General features: G+C 41.5%; 1 protein-coding gene across 1 annotated transcript in view; it reads left to right on the top strand.

Annotated features, from left to right (window-relative positions):
- Window positions 1-15,928, top strand: part of POLA1 (DNA polymerase alpha 1, catalytic subunit) — a 303,543-nt gene that overhangs the window by 14,495 nt on the left and 273,120 nt on the right. The window contains exons 5-15 of the mRNA XM_081793414.1: window positions 1,991-2,106; window positions 2,556-2,618; window positions 3,524-3,616; window positions 4,043-4,130; window positions 4,420-4,621; window positions 4,709-4,887; window positions 10,524-10,636; window positions 11,508-11,624; window positions 12,893-12,967; window positions 13,861-13,999; window positions 14,812-14,966. Coding sequence (XP_081649540.1) covers window positions 1,991-2,106; window positions 2,556-2,618; window positions 3,524-3,616; window positions 4,043-4,130; window positions 4,420-4,621; window positions 4,709-4,887; window positions 10,524-10,636; window positions 11,508-11,624; window positions 12,893-12,967; window positions 13,861-13,999; window positions 14,812-14,966 — 1,340 coding nt within the window. The remainder of the gene's footprint in view (window positions 1-1,990; window positions 2,107-2,555; window positions 2,619-3,523; window positions 3,617-4,042; window positions 4,131-4,419; window positions 4,622-4,708; window positions 4,888-10,523; window positions 10,637-11,507; window positions 11,625-12,892; window positions 12,968-13,860; window positions 14,000-14,811; window positions 14,967-15,928) is intronic.

Here is a 15,928-nt window from a genome sequence, read left to right as displayed (position 1 = left end):
CAGAATCCAAAGCAGGCTCCAGTTTCTGAGCTGTCAGCCCAGAGCCTGATGCGGGACTTGCACTCACAAACTGTGAGATCATGACCCGAGCTGAAGTCAGATGCTCAACCCACTGAGCCCCGACTGTTTATATATTTTTTAATGTGAACTGTATGTTTGTGTTTATTGTGCACATTGTTTTTGGGGCTTTTTTAATATTGGGATTTCTTCTTAAAGTTCATTTATTTATTTTGATAGAGTGCTTGGGCATGAGCAGAGAAGGGGCAGAGAGAGGGAGAGAGAATCCCAAGCAGGCTCCACACTGTCAGCACGGAGCCTGATGTGGGGTTCAAACTCCTGAACTGTGAGGTCATGACCTGAGCTGAAATCAAGAGTCAGATGCCTAACCAACTGAACCACCCAGGCACCCCAGGAGTTTTTTTTAATCAGAAAAATTGGTTCTTTATCTGCAAAGCACTGCAAAAGTTTTCTTGTGTTTTGTCTTTAAACCTGTTTCTGGTATAATTGAATCTGTCAATTTTTTTCTTGCAGATGGATTTTGAATCTGTTAGAAATACTTTTCTTATACCCAGCTTACAAAGGAACTTGAAAGTATTTGTCTATTTTCATTAAAAATTTTTTGATCTGTGATTTTTTTGGTGTTGGTACTGTTTTCTTTACAATTGGAGAACCAACACTACTTGTTAAAAAGTCCATTTTCTCCCCAGTGATATAAGATGCCACCTTTATTATATGCTAGGTTACACAAGTAATTCAGTCTTTTCTGGATTCAATTTTCTATTTCATCTGGTGGATATCTTCTTTTAAAAATTTATTTTAATGTTTATTTATTTTTGAAAGAGTGAGACAGAGCATGACTAGGGGAGTTGCAGATAGAGAGGGAGACACAGAACCTGAAGCAGGCTCCAGGCTCTGAGCTGTCAGCACAGAGCCCGACAGGTGGGGCTCGGACTTACAAACCCTGAGATCATGACCTTAGCCGAAGTTGGACGCTAAACTGACTGAGTCATCCAGGCACCCCTGGTGTGTGTATTCTTACGCCACACTGTATTAGCTATTCATTCTAGGTCTTTTTGAGGTAGAGAGTTCTGGAATGAATCAGAAAGAGGGAGTAAAACTGGCAGTATTAGAAGAGTTTGTAGGTGATTAACACATTGCCATAAGAGAAAACATGGAAAAAATGTTTCCGTGCCGTTTAGTGTTGTTACAACATATTGTGTGTGTGTGTGTGTGTGTGTGTGTGTGTGTGTGTGTGTGTGTGTGTGTGGGGTTGCTCTTCCTCAGAAGATGGAAATTAGGATGCTACACTACCATGATTGGTAATCCTATTTCTTCATATTTCAGTTTTCCTGCCATCAGGATAGCACTAAAAAAGATGATCTGATGAAGGCTGCTAGGCTAATCCTCTGGTTCCAGATGAGCTTGGTTGTTTCATTTCTCTTGGAGAAAAAACAAAAAAAAAAAATCCTACCTTTTAAAAAGATTTCTGTTCACACTAACAATAGCCATTAAACAGTCCTGCTTAGTAACTTATCCTGATATTTAGTGTTTCATCAGTTTTTTTTTTTAAGATTTTATTTTTAAGTAATCTCTGTATCCAACATGCAGCTCGAACTCACAACCCTGAGATCAAGAGTCACATGCTCCACCAGTTGGGCCAGCCATGTCCCCCATCATCAGTTTTTATAATAACATTTAGCCAAAGTTTTCCTGAATTAAGCCACTTTTAAAGATTCTTCCCTGTGTACCACGTGTAAAGTCTCATATTTTTGTATTTTATTATTTCTTTTTTAGTAGGCTTCACGCCCAACATGGGACTTGAACTCATGACCCTAAGGTCAAGAGTCACATGCTTTACCAACTGAGCCAGCTAGGCACCTGTGTTTTTGTATTTTGAATTCTTTATGTTTTTCTTTTCATTCTCCTATACAGAGGGCAGGTGACTAGGCTTTTAGTTGTACATGTTTATGACTAAGTTGTATTCCAACAGGCAAAGATAAAAAAGCACGTACTAAAGACAGGAGGAATGTAAAGAAGGCTGTGGTGACAAAACCAAACAATATCAAGTCACTGTTCATTGCTAGTGCTGGGAAGAAGACTGCAGACGTGAGTTTCATGGTTTCCTTGTATTTTGTCTTTTTCTTTGAGAAGTAAATTTAGTATTTGATTGTATGGACAATAGGTGCTCAGTGTTCTTGAGCTCAGATATTTCCATTGTATTTTCCCACTTTCACGAAGTTGGATGTGTATTTCTAGATGAATTTAGGCACCTCATTGTTTGGAACTCAGAGATAGAAAAGTGAACGGACAGGGTGTTTATTTCATTGATTAGCCGGAGGCTCCTGGAATGAGGGTGAAAACAGGATGGGGGCTCTAGGTTTAGGAGTTGCATGTACACAGGTGGTGGTTAAGATCTGAACGGTAGGTGAGTCCTCAGGGTGGGGACTGGAGAGGCAAGGACTGACTGGTTGGGTTCTTCCTTTCACAGACACATGGTGTGGGTGAGAACGTGAAGTGCAGGGCTTTCTCATTCTGTCTCCAATTATACTTTTCAGAAAGCTGTCGACTTGTCTAAGGATGATCTGCTAGGTGACATTCTCCAAGATCTGAACACTGAGGTAAGTCATTCTCGGGGAGTTGTCAAATATGCGGGGGACATAGGCTGAAGAAACAATTCAGTAATTTTACAAAACAGACTGCTGCTAGAATTTAAAACAAAAAATTCAGCGATAACAACCTCCCCCCTCCAAGACACACACATGAGCGTGCGCACACACGCGTGCGCGCGCACACACACACACACACACACACACACACACACACACACACAAACAACTCTCCAAATTGGTTTCTTACCACTTTAGGTGAGTAGTTTCCAGCTGTTACAAGCTATGCAGTTATGTCGATGGGGCCGCGTGGGGATGTGTTTGAGGTAGTAAGAATATACACGAGTCAGTTCTGGGAATGCACGCTGCTTGTGTTTAGTTGCTGCAGTGTATGTTCCCGAAATAGATTGAAACCTGTCAGTCTGCACAGTCAGGCATGAGATCCTCATCTTGAATTCAGAGAGGGAGTGAAGGAAGAGGCAGTGAGCTGTTCCTGAGACAACTCAGACAGGCTCGGCTGCTCTGGGAGTTTATGCTGGGGCTGTTACACGTGGAGACTAAATTCATTTAGAGGTGTGTTTCTTTCTAAGTAACACTTCGTTAAAACAACACCAACATGTGTAGTTCTAGCTTGACAGTTTTTACATGCAATATCCTGGAGGGGTAGGGGAAAAGTATGTTAAGTTGTAAAAAGAAAAAATTGGGTGAGAGGTGGATTTAATATCTGTTCTGGTTTTCTAGTGAGTCTGGTATTGTTGCTATAGTAACTGTAGTACATGAACATAGATCTGCCGGGGGAGCAGGGAAGGAAGAATGCTTTGCTTATTAGGCTTCATTGGGGGGAAGAAATGTACTTTTTCTGTCTTCTGGTAAGCCAAGCAGGGCAGTGAATGTCTGTTTTACTCCTCCTTTTAAAGACACCTCAAATAACTCTACCACCTGTAATGATACCAAAGAAGAAAAGATCCATTGGAGATTCACTGAATCCTTTCTCTGTGCACACCCCCAAGGTAAAGTGAGTGGAAAAACCTTCAATCTTGATTTGTATTATTGCTTAAAACTTACTTTGTTGCTTTTCTATGTGAGGGAAATGCTTTTGAATTTCTTCTTGATTTTTGTTTTAAATTAGGACTCCCTTTTGATTGTATAGTTTCATGTATTTCAAAAATAGCATGTGCCTGCTTCTTTCATAGTAAATTTTTAGTAACTAGTATGTGTTATTATAGGTATTACAGCTGTGCTAAATGCAATAATTTTCTTCCTGGAAACAAGTATTTTTTTTGTAAACCTAGGTAACAGTAAAATAATGGAAGCTGTTACATTAATGATACATAAAATTGTCGTATAAATGGGAACTGTCGTTTTCTTCGGTCAGGGTAGGACAGTATAAAATACTATGCAGGTTTAACTGACCGAACATGTAAAAATATTTACAGGCAGTTCCTTCAAGAAAAACTGCTTCCCCTGTCTCAAGGAAGGAGCCTCCATTAACTTCTGTTCCCCTTAAACATGCTGAATTTGCTGGTAAGTCTAATGTCAGAGCTGCAAGGGTGTTGAGCAGTTGCAAAATGCTGTCGGGAATGGAGGCCCCCTGAAGGAGGAAGTGGAGGCAATTTTGAAGGTATTGTGATAGCAGGTTTAAGGGTGAAAGATTTGAATCCGTAGCAGCAAAAGTTAGAAAACATCCAATTTGGAGATTGAACAGGAATGCAGGACAGTGTGGGAGGAAGGGTAGGCTGCTGTTGCCGTGTGGGGGAGGCCTTTGTGTTACATGGCAGCTCTACATGATGGGAATGTGTGATGACGCCTGCAGGAGAGTCCGTGCCAGCTTTGCGTATAGACGACAAGAAGGACTCCGGGACAATGAATTTTGAAGACGGTGACTTTGATGAACCTATGGAAGCTGAGGAAGTAGATGTGGAGCCCATGGCTGTCAAGACTTGGGACCAAGAGAGTGAGCCAGCAGAGGGGGTGAAACATGAGGCAGATCCTGGGAAAGGCCCCTTGTCCTACTTGTAAGAGCATTTTATGACTTTTTTGGCAGGTAGCACTACAAATGACTCAGTTGGATTTTGAAAGTTTTTGATATGTGATTTCTGCAGAGGAAGTTTCCTCCCAGATGTTTCTTGTTGGGACATTGATCAGGAAGATGATAGCAGTTTCTCAGCCCAGGAAGTCCAAGTGGATTCCGGTCACCTCCCGCTGGTAAAAGGGGCAGATGAGGAACAAGTGTTTCAGTTTTATTGGCTGGATGCTTATGAAGATCAGTACACCCAACCAGGTAATCATACGTATGGTAACCGCCTTTAGTACAGAATGGTGTCTTTCCCTTAAGTGCTTTAGTTACTATAATTGGCAAAGGCTCTGCCCTCATATACATGTGTAGTAAAAGAGCACCATTCATTCATTGTGAAGTGTGTGAGCCACCCCGGTGGAGATGAGCTGTGGTATGAATAATCCTTAAAAATGTGTTTTCCGAAAACCAGTTATATGTGATTTTGGAATCTGTGCTTGTTGTTCACCTTCGATGTATCTGAAGTTGTAGTTATGCGCTTTCTTTTAAATGGAATCAGTCATTAATTTGTTTATTTAGCAAATTGAATACCTGCTGTATGCCAGGCAGTGAGATGCCGTGAACTAGCCGGACAAATTCCCAATCCCAGTGGAGTTTACATTCAACTGTGGTGGGATTGGGTGGGGAAAAATGGGTGGTAAATAAGGTAAGCTGGTAAATGGTGTGAAGGCAGTTAGTTGGGGGATGGCCAGGGAAGGCCTGTTTTCAGAGACCACCATTGGGTGAGATCTGAGGCACGTGCTGAGCTGAGGAAAGAGCATTTCATTGTGAAGAACTGGTGAGCACAGAGGCCTGGAGAGAGAAAGGAGACCGGTCTGAATTGTAGCACAGCAATCCAGTGACAAGATTGGTAGAAAATGAAGTTGGAGACAAAGGCAAAGGCCGGGTGATGAAGGACCGTGAAAGCCACACTGAGGAATTTAGATCTCACTCTAAGAATGGAGAGGGCTGCAGTGGAGGATTTTAAGTGCTGGTGGCGTGGCGGTGGTAGTCATATAGTTGGGTTTACTGTTTAACAGGAGCCTTCTGGTTTGTGTGGAGAATAAATAGGTCTGTGCGGAGAATAGTGTGTGTGTGGGGAGGGGAAGACTGGAGCCTGGAGATCATTCAGTACAGGGCAGGCATGCTGGTTACTTGGCCTAGTGATGGCTGTGGGGGAGGAGAGGAATGAATGTATTTCACATGTATTTTGACATGAATTTGTCACTGGATTGACATGGGGACTGACAGAAAGGAGGAATCGAGGATGGTTCCCAGGTCCTCCTCCGAATGAACTGAGAATGTGAATTCTGCCTCAGACAAAGCCAGGAGGCTCTCTAGTGTTTTTTTGTCCTCCTTGAGCCCTTCTTCACCCCAGGGTTGGGCATGCCAAGGTAGGTCAGATTAATATAAAATACCACATATATTCTTAAACAGAGTTGCCTTCACTCGGATCCATTTCTGGGTGTGAGGGTAGATGCAACTGTGTTATTTTTCAAAGTGGTTTCCCGGAGGCTGCATCCAGTGAAAATAGAGTGTCCATGAAGCAAGTGAATGAATAAGAGGAATAAGCATTAACCATCAGTCTTGTAGGCCAGATTTATCTTAAAGATAACCAGGCATTGACATCCACTGGAAGGTTGTTAACAGTCTCTCCGAAGGGAGCAGAAGCATTAATAGGCCTCAGCATAGTAAATGCATAGGGACAGGTGCAGAGCCATTTGAGTAGTGAACTGCAGTGTTAGTTTCGTAGGTAAAGAATAAGCCATGTTAAAAAATCTCAACCATCTTAGAAATGGTACCTACTTTAGCTGTGACAAGACAGTTCGGTTAGACCCTCTCACCTGTTTGGCTACTACCTCTTTGCTGCTCACCAGTGGAGGGTAGACTGGCAGGTGGGGTTGCGTGCGGCTGAGCAGGTATTTCCCATCCAGTGCCGAAACCCAGGCCTGCCCTATCATACGGCTTCAGGGGACATCATTTTCACATGTGCTTCACGTGTCTCCCGCTCCCTGGAGTGCAACACTGGGGGGCTTGCTGGAGTTGCGCGATGTGGTGGGCCTGCTCTTCCCAGTGCTAGTCTCTCTGCTGGGTCCGCTCGGTGCTGGATTTGATACCCTGTCTTGGTTAATGGTCCCATCAAAACCAGAGACTCGGGAGCAAGCCTTGACTGCCCCTTTTCCTCACTTTCCTCACCATATCTTGTTAGTTTTCTCCTCCTCAAGGTGACAAGCTGTCTTCTCTTTCTCCTTGCGTCTTCCACCTCTGATCCCCGCTTGCCTCCTGAAACCATTGTGATAGCTTCCTGAGGGATCTCTCAGCTGTCATCCCCACATTGCTGCCAGAGCGATTGCTCAGCAGGGGAGCTCTGACCACGTCATTCCGTTGTTAAAAAAAAAAAACCCAACAACAAACCCAAAACACACCTCAGTGGCTACTGTCTGCAACATAAAGTCCAAGTTCCTTAGGAAGGCTTCTGACACCTGCCATGTATGACTTCTGTGTTCTAGAGATAGTTCCCTGTATACGCCTGCTCCTGTTGATACCATGTCCCTTTACTCATGGTGTTTGACTGGAATGCCCTCACTGTCTCAGCCCAGGTGTGTCATCTCCTGGAAGTTTTCCTAATCCTCTAGACCAGCCTCATTTTCCCTGGGACCCCATCATACCCTTTCCTGGTGCGCTGTTTGTTACTACTTTGTAAAGATCTGATTCTGTGTTTTTCTTGCTCCAAAGTATTTTATTTAACTCCTGGATGGATGGGACCTTTTATTTCCAGCTTCCAGCCTAATGCCAAGCATGTAGTAGGTATTGAATAAATGTCCATTGAAATACACTGCATGGCTGTGGACAGGCCTGTAGATGCACATGGAAGGTTTCAGGGAGCCAGAGATGCATTCACTGCTGTTGTTGAGATTGCCTCTTGTAGCTGCTAGCAGCGTGGGGGAAGAACGGGTAATGCAGAGAGACACGGTGCCGGCCAAGGTTAATCCACGTATAAGCCAGCAGATTGCCCACTGTCAAATGCCAAGGAGTAGAACCTGAAGCAACAACAGTCTTGTTTTCTGTGTGAAAATGAGTTTATTATTTCCACCTTTTGTTTACTTGTTGATACTCTGAGAAACTGACAGCATCGTTTCGCAGGACAAGGCTTAGAGCTGCACCATCCACTATGGTAGCCACTGTCCACATGTAGCTCTTTAAATTTAGATTTAAAGTAATTAAAATGAAATAAAAAAATTCAGCTTCTCAGCCAGTAGCCACATTTCAAATGCTTTAATAGCCACCTGTGGCTAGTAGCTACCAGATCCATGGATGGCATAGATAGAACAGTTCTGTCATCACAGAAATTTCTATTGGCTAGTGCTTGTCTATAGTCATAGTTGTTGGAGGTTAAGATTGAGGCATTGAAGCGCGGCTTTATTAGGAAAGCCACGAATTTACGATACGTATCGTTACTGAATCTCTGGTGCTAACCATAGTCAAAGATAGGCCTTTTCAACCACTATCGGGAAATATTCTGCATTTGAAACAGATACTAGTCTCTTATTGGCTTATCTCCCAAATGCTATGGTAAAAGGAAATTTCAAGTGCTGGAGAAGGCCTCAGGCAGTCTGGTCTAGTTATAGAGAAGAAGTTAAGGCTTCAAAAAATAAAGTGGCCAGAGCTCTGGGCTTCTCACCCACAGTCCACTCTGCTGTTCTGTGGCACTTCTTAAGCTGCGTTCTCTGTGATTGATGCCAACGGGTTAAAAAGGACGGCTTAAAAAAAAAAAAGACGTCCTTTAATCTCAGGGGGTTGAACAGTTTCATCATGATAGCAGGTAATGATCACTGAGCCTTGGTGAAATCAATGCTGCTAATAAAAACGAAGTACTCCCAAAGACCCTGTTATTGTGTCTCACTTTTTTACAGATTCTAAGTAAGTCAGTTATTGCTGAATGCTCCATAATTATGAAAAGAGTCTTACTCTTTGCATATGGGAAGATATCCTGTCTTCATTATGACTTTTTCAAGGTTGAATAATCCTGACTGCACCTGGTTTCGGCTAGTAACTTTGGGGGGAATGTAATCTTTGTTTACCATGATCTTTTTGTGGCAAATGAGGCATAAACAGTGTCAAATGTGTTGCATGAAGTGTGATATTAGTTTGACTGTAAAATGAGCTATTTGAATCTGTGAATCCAATATTAGGGTCTTTATTTTTCTTTGCATGGAATTTTGTTTCTTCGTGTCTCACTGTTGTGAGGATGACTTTTAATTTTCTGAGCTCCTGTGATTTTTTTTTCTTTTTTAATCATTCCCCACAGTCCTCCCTTCCCTCTCCCCTTCTCCCCCCGACCCCAGCTGAAAATCACACAACTCTTTTAAGAATTTTAATCATGTGCAGAAATGAAATTTTTTAGATGGTCTTATTTCCACTAGGACGAGTGACAAAAGGAAGCACTGATGAGCTATCTTGTGAAACTGGAGTAATTGGCCTTGTGAACAGTAGCCTTTGCATGTGCCAGAATTTTCTTAGTGCTCAGACAAGTGGCTGTGTTGAGTGGCTATGCTGATAACTGCTGTCTAATTATGCACAGAGCTCGGGATTTTGCACAGTGGCCATCTTTTAGGTTGACAAACCTCTGGAGTCCTTTCTTGATATCCAGTTTTCATGAACAGTGACTTGATGTCTATGTAGAAAGGCTTGTTTTTACTTTGTGGTACACATTACATGGGAATCTCAAAAGGAGCATGTCTGCTGATTTGGTTGCTAGATCATTTTTTAAATAGGAATAGAAGAAAAACGAACATGATAAGCACCACCTATCCAGATAGGTGATAAGTAGTGAGTGAGGTAGAAAGGGTAAAATAGGAGATAGTAGTTGAACTCTCTTATGACATCCTTATCATTATATGGAATAAGATATATGAGATCTATTATGTTTTTCCCCAAATGCAATTTTACATATAGAAAAATAGTGATGCACCATACATAGCTACTCTTATACATGAATGTTAATTTTTATTCCTAAGTACAAGTGCTAAAAAGCAAGTTAGTATTCTCACACTTCACAAGAAGTTTCTTTTTATTTTTTAATTTTTTAAATGTTTATTTATTTTTGAGAGAGAGAGGGAGAGCACACATGCGCACAAGTGGGGGAGGAGGGCAGAGACAGAGGGGGCAGAGGATCCCCAAGTGGGCTCTGCATTGACAGCAGTGAGCCTGATGTGGGGCTTGAACTCACGAACCACAAGATCATGGCCTGAGCCAAGGTCGGATGCTCAGCCGACTCAGCCACCCAGGTGCCCCCCCACAGGAGGTTTCAATAGGAGATTTGTTGGAGAATAGTTTGCTTTTTTTTTTGTTTTTTTGTTTCTCTGAATCTGGGTAGTCCCAGTTCTAGGGAAGTTTTTTTTTCCTTACACTGACCTAGGGTATCTCTTTAATTTCTGAGGTTATGTATACATTGACCTGGGATGTCTCCCCACTTCCCCAGAGGTTTCTGCACTGACCTGGAGTGTCTCAGTAGTTCCCCAAGTGTGGATACTCAGACTTGGGATGTCTCCCCAGTAACTGAGGTTTGTCTCTATTTACCTGGGATATCCTGAATTCTAGGGAAAACGTTTACATCAGGTTGGAGAATCATTCTGCCCCCTGACATCTCAGCGGTCACGTTTTACTAGTGTGATGTTGTGTGGCATAAGTACTGAGTAAAGGAATTGGGCTTGGGGGGTGGGCAGCTGTTGCAAATTTACTATAAAAAATGGTGTGTCATGAAGGCATGAATGTGTGGACACGTTCAGTGAGCCTTCACGCTGCGCCTTTAATGTGAGTAATTGAAATGCTTCTTTTCTCATGGTTTTCTCCTATTCTCTTAGGTGTGGTATTTCTGTTTGGCAAAGTTTGGATTGAATCTGCCAAAACCCACGTGAGCTGTTGTGTCATGGTGAAAAACATCGAGCGAACACTCTACTTCCTTCCCCGCGAAACGGTAATTGCTAGTCGTTAGCCTCTAATTCCAAGTACGTTGTATGTTCTGCCACCAGCCATATTCTTCAACATATTCTTGAATTTGAATAGAAAGATGACACATAGCAAAGTAATTGTTTCCAATACTTGCCGCATGTTTTGTGTTCTTTTCCTGAAATGGAAAGAAACTGTTCTGATCTTGTTTTTATTAGTTACTGGCAAGTCGTTATCCACAGCCTTGATGCTTCCTTTTTGCTGACTGCCTGATGACCACTGATTGTCAGCAGCTCCGTTAGAGGTTGGGAGAAATAGAGAAATGTAGTAAAACTGTTTTCGTTAAGGGTGTTAAAGTCTGCATTTTAGTATATAATGCTTTCTTCTCGCTGACCCCTCATTTCCATACTAATCGGGGTTGGGAGTGTATGGCTCTAAAATGTCCCAGGGCATTTGGCCCAGTTTTCATGCTTTTGCTATGCATGTAGCAGTACCGTGCCCACTGTAGCCATTCAGCCAGGTCAGCTCCATTTGCTCCTCCTTTTGAAGTTGGGACTTAATACCCACACTCCCCTCCCAACCCCAGCCCGTCCCCTGAGATCTCAGCTGAACTGTGAAGCTTCTTGGTCAGGATTTACAACACTCTTCTTCCATTTTGTAGAATCAGTCATTTTTATCTGATGTGCTTTTATGATGCCACTGGGAGGAATCGGGCATTGGGTTTCGTACCTTTTTGGGGTCTCTTTGTATCTTTGAATTCATCTCTCTGTAAGAGTGTTCTTTTAAATGTTTAAATGGCTGAAGATGAGAATTGAATGAGACTTGGGTTTCTGGTTGTTGAAAAGATCTCATATACAGATACTTTTTTTCCTTTCCCTTCTCTCCCCATGGGAGAGCAGAAAATTGATCTGAATACAGGAAAAGAAACAGAAACTCTAGTTACAATGAAGGATGTTTATGATGAATTCGATGAGAAAATAGCAGCAAAATATAAAATTATGAAGTTCAAGTCCAAGGTTTGTATTTGGTGATAATTTTTTCCAGCTCTGTTTATTAGTTGTTTGTTCATTTCCTGACTTAACAGAATAGTTACTGTATGTCTTCTTTGTACAAAATGTGTTTTTTGTGACTGCAATTCATTGAATGGAAATTTCATAGATACCAATGTAAAACTAGTATGTTAAGATTTGTAAAAGTAATTTTTCTTTCTCTTTATTTAGAAAATAATTTTCTTGAATTTGGATAGAAAGATAACACATAGCAAAGTAATTGTTTCCAATACTTGCAGCATGTTTTGTGTTCTTTTCCTGAAATGGAAAGAATCTGTTCCGATCTTGTTTTTATTAGTTACTGGCAAGTCGTTTTGGTCAGAAGGTTAAGGTGTTATAGTCAAACACTGGGGACTATAGTGCTATTTCTGATAGGATAAAAATCTTTTATTTGTGTGTTACATATTGATTGGCCTTGATTTTAGTGATATCAATGACACCTTTAGCCATCATCGTAGGGGACTGTAACCCAGCATACTTTTAACAGTGGTTTCAGCAAAGGGAGGATTGAGTTGCGGACGCTAAGGTTAATGGTCTTAACTATTTGAGCTTTGAATTACGGCTGGTGGATCATTCCTCTAAAATTCTAAAAATAGTGTGGTATAATGGTGAAGAGCATAGGTGCTGGGACCAGACTGCTTGTGCTTTAAGTCCTAGCCCTACCACTTTGTTGTGTGTGACCTTGGACAAAGCTGAGTGATTTCTCTGGGCCTGTTTGTTCACCTGAGAAATGGGGCCCTATTTCAAGAGTTGTGGCAAGAGTTAAGTCACTTAATTCATGTTAGGTGATTAGAACAGTCCTTGGTGCTTGATAAGCACCAAGTAAATAGGAGCTATAATTTTAATGCTAATTAGTAATTTTTCTAGCAAGATGGAATTGGTTAATATCAAAGAGTAGCAAATGATTTAATACATTAACATTATAAAAATCTTAAATCTTTTATTGCCCTTCTTGAATGCAAATATTTCTAAGTTCTCTAGTGTCTAAGAGATAACTTTTTAGCATTTTGTCACTGGGTGTTTTAGTCCTAGTTGAAAGGGGGGAAGGGTGCCCTTTTGGCTTCATTTACCTTTGTGTTCCATAATGATACTGGGTTCCTCACTGTTGAATACAGGGGCACGTGTTGTACATGGAATGCTTGTCATTTTCATTTGTGAAGTTTTTGTGTTAATGATTTTTTATTTTTATTATTTTTATATGTTTTTTGCATATCCCTTCCCCCGCCCGTCTCCAGCAAGTGGAAAAGAACTATGCTTTTGAGATACCTGATGTTCCAGAAAAATCCGAGTACTTGGAAGTTAGATACGCGGTAAGTCAAAATTACTGGGTTTTGGTTGAGAATGACATTTCTCTATTTTTGAGACTTCAGCTGGCTTTCAATTAGGAGTATTGCCAGGGCCTCTCAAGTCCATAGTTCAGTGAGGTGGACTTACAGTCATGAATAATGAAAATGGTTCAAATTAATTTAAGTACACAGAACACTGGTTATGCTGCCTGTCTCAGGCTTTCAAGTATGCATCTTTAAATAAATAAGTTGAGACTGCACAACTGCTTGTCAAGTGGAGTGAAGGCCACATGATGGAGTTGCACATCATTAGTCTGTTGGAGTGTCCCTTCTGAGCCGCGGAAAGGTGAGAGAGGATCGTCCGTAGCGTCGCTGTAGTGCTGCTCTTGCTCCCGTGATAGGCAAGGTCATTGCTCTGGGATGTTAATTAACTGGGCCTTAACCTCTTTTTACCTTTGTTGTAGAGTTTTGATCTCACAGTGTCGGAAAAGGGAAACTTTTAAAAAATGTTTCTGACAGTGGTGATGAAAAGTTCCCTAGGAGCATTTTGAATGAGTTCCACTCTCTTGCTTTCATTCTTCTAATGGAGTGGTACTTACTCAGCTGTTCTTTATCAGTAAGGCATGTACGGCTCTGGACAGAAATCCTCTTTTCCGGGAGCTTCTTGGCCTATTTTTCTTCTAATGGGTGCCATCAAGATGCATTATTTTGTCATTGTGAATTGTTTTTCTGTCCTACTGTGAATTGTTTGGGATTTCATTTGTTGCAAATTACATTTCATATATATCAAAGGGATTTCTTCTGGTGGTTCGTAGAGAGGCTTTTGTTTATTTCAAATACAGACTTCGGAAAATGTGAAGTAATGGTTTTAAACAAAAAAGGGTTGTTGTTTTTTTTTTCTTCTTTGCCTTTTTCAGGCTGAAATGCCACAGCTTCCTCAGGATTTGAAAGGAGAAACTTTTTCTCATGTATTTGGGACCAACACATCCAGCCTGGAAATATTCTTGATGAACAGAAAGATCAAAGGACCTTGTTGGCTTGAAGTAAAAAATCCACGTAAGGAAAAATTTACCTTCAGAAAGTTAAATTGCCAGTAGGGTGATTTTTAGAAGTTAAGGACTTGGTCTATTTATTTCAGTGTGTCCACGTCCTTTTTTGTGTTTTCGTTCCTCAGAGTTTTCCTCGAGTGAGTGTAGGGTATATGCTTGGAGCCACTTCATCGCTGCAGTGCCTGGCAGTTCGGTGGGAGGGAGGCCTTAGTGAGTCTGGGTGGCCTTTGCCCGCACCCCTCCCCGCATCCCTCTCTGTGCCGCTCCTGGCGTGTACCTCCCACCCTGCTGATGGGCCCCCTGTTGTGCGGAGCAAGCTGCTCACCCCTGAAGGAGAGGCAGCATCCCTGCCCTACGGGGACAGTGCTCATTTGGTTTATTACCCGATGTTTTCCAGTGTTTGCATCTGTGATACTCTGTTTTGTCTTCACAAATCTCTTAAAAATGTTGGGTGATTCCTTCAGGGTAGTGTTTTTTTTTTTTTTTTTTTAAACCTATTTTAGGTCCTGGATTCTTCAGAAAATCAGATGAAAGCTGTGGACCTTTTACCAAGAAGATGAGCATATGTGTACACACACCCCCACCCACCCACCCCCACATACGCGCGCATGCACACACACACACACACACACACACACACACACACGGCTTTGCATACAATCCAGTAATTGAGCTTATTTTTAGTTAGATGATGTAATAAGACATTCTTATTAGAATATGGGATTGAAGACTATCTCAGTTAATCACAGATGTCTTAATTATAGTAGTTTTCCTTTTTCAGCAAATGGCTGTTGATCTGTTGTATCTGTTCTCTTTCAGAGCTCTTGAATCCGCCAGTGAGTTGGTGTAAAGTTGAGGCAGTGGCCTTGAAACCAGACCTGGTGAATGTGATTAAAGATGTTGGTCCTCCTCCAGTTGTGGTCATGTCTTTCAGCATGAAGACAATGCAGAATGCAAAGACACATCAGAATGAGGTAAAGAAATAGGGCATATTTTTGTACCCAGGTCTTAGACGCAATACTTGCTTGAACTTGTACAGCTATTCTATAAGGGAAACTTGTTCTTTCTGGAGGAGAAAGTACTAATGCAGTACCGGACTCCATTTTGGAGAATGTATTGAATGTGTTGGGTGCTGGAGGTGTTCTTTAAAGATTTAAATTACTGGACTTATTTTTATTTTTTGTTTTTTGAATATTTTATTTTGGAGAACTTTAAGTGGACTTGGAATAATATAATGAACTCCCATATACCAGTTGCTCATATTCAGTGGTTAGCAAGATTTTTGTCACACTTGTTTCCCCCCACCTTTAATTCTTGTTGAAGTATTTTATTTTTTAATTCATTTTTAAATAAATTTTTAAACATTTTTTTAAGTTTATTTATTTTGAGAGAGTGTGTGTGCAAGTGAGCATGGGGTAGGGGCAGAGAGAGAGAGAGAGAGAGAGAGAGAGAGAGAGGGAATCCCAAGTAGGCTCTGGGCTGTCAGCACAGAACCTGATATGGGGCTTGAACTCATGAACCGTGAGATCGTGACCTGAGCTGGGGTTGGGTGCTTAACTGACTGAACCACCCAGTTGCCTGTCAATCTCTTTTAAATGGGAGCAGCTCCCTCCCATCCTCTTTTTTCAGTGACATTGACTTTAAATAAGTCATTCTTCGTTGTCTCATACAATGTCGTATTTTCTATGTATGTTTGCTTCCTGGTGTCATTGGACAGTTTCTTTTATACCAGGGGTTGATCAAGTACGGCCTGCGAACACATCCAGCACACCACCTGTTTTTGTAAAAAAAAAAAAAAAAAAAAAAGTCATTGGAAGACATCATGTCTATTCATTTATATATTATCTACAGTTGCTGTTTGATTACAGTGGCAGAGTTAGTGGTCACGATAGAGGCCATGTGTCCTGAGAGTGTAAAATATTTGGTATCTGGCCCG

Source organism: Panthera onca, chromosome X (genome assembly GCF_046562875.1).
Source record: "Panthera onca isolate mPanOnc1 chromosome X, mPanOnc1 haplotype 2, whole genome shotgun sequence".
NCBI lineage: Eukaryota > Metazoa > Chordata > Mammalia > Carnivora > Felidae > Panthera > Panthera onca.
This window is presented reverse-complemented; position numbering and strand designations above follow the sequence as displayed.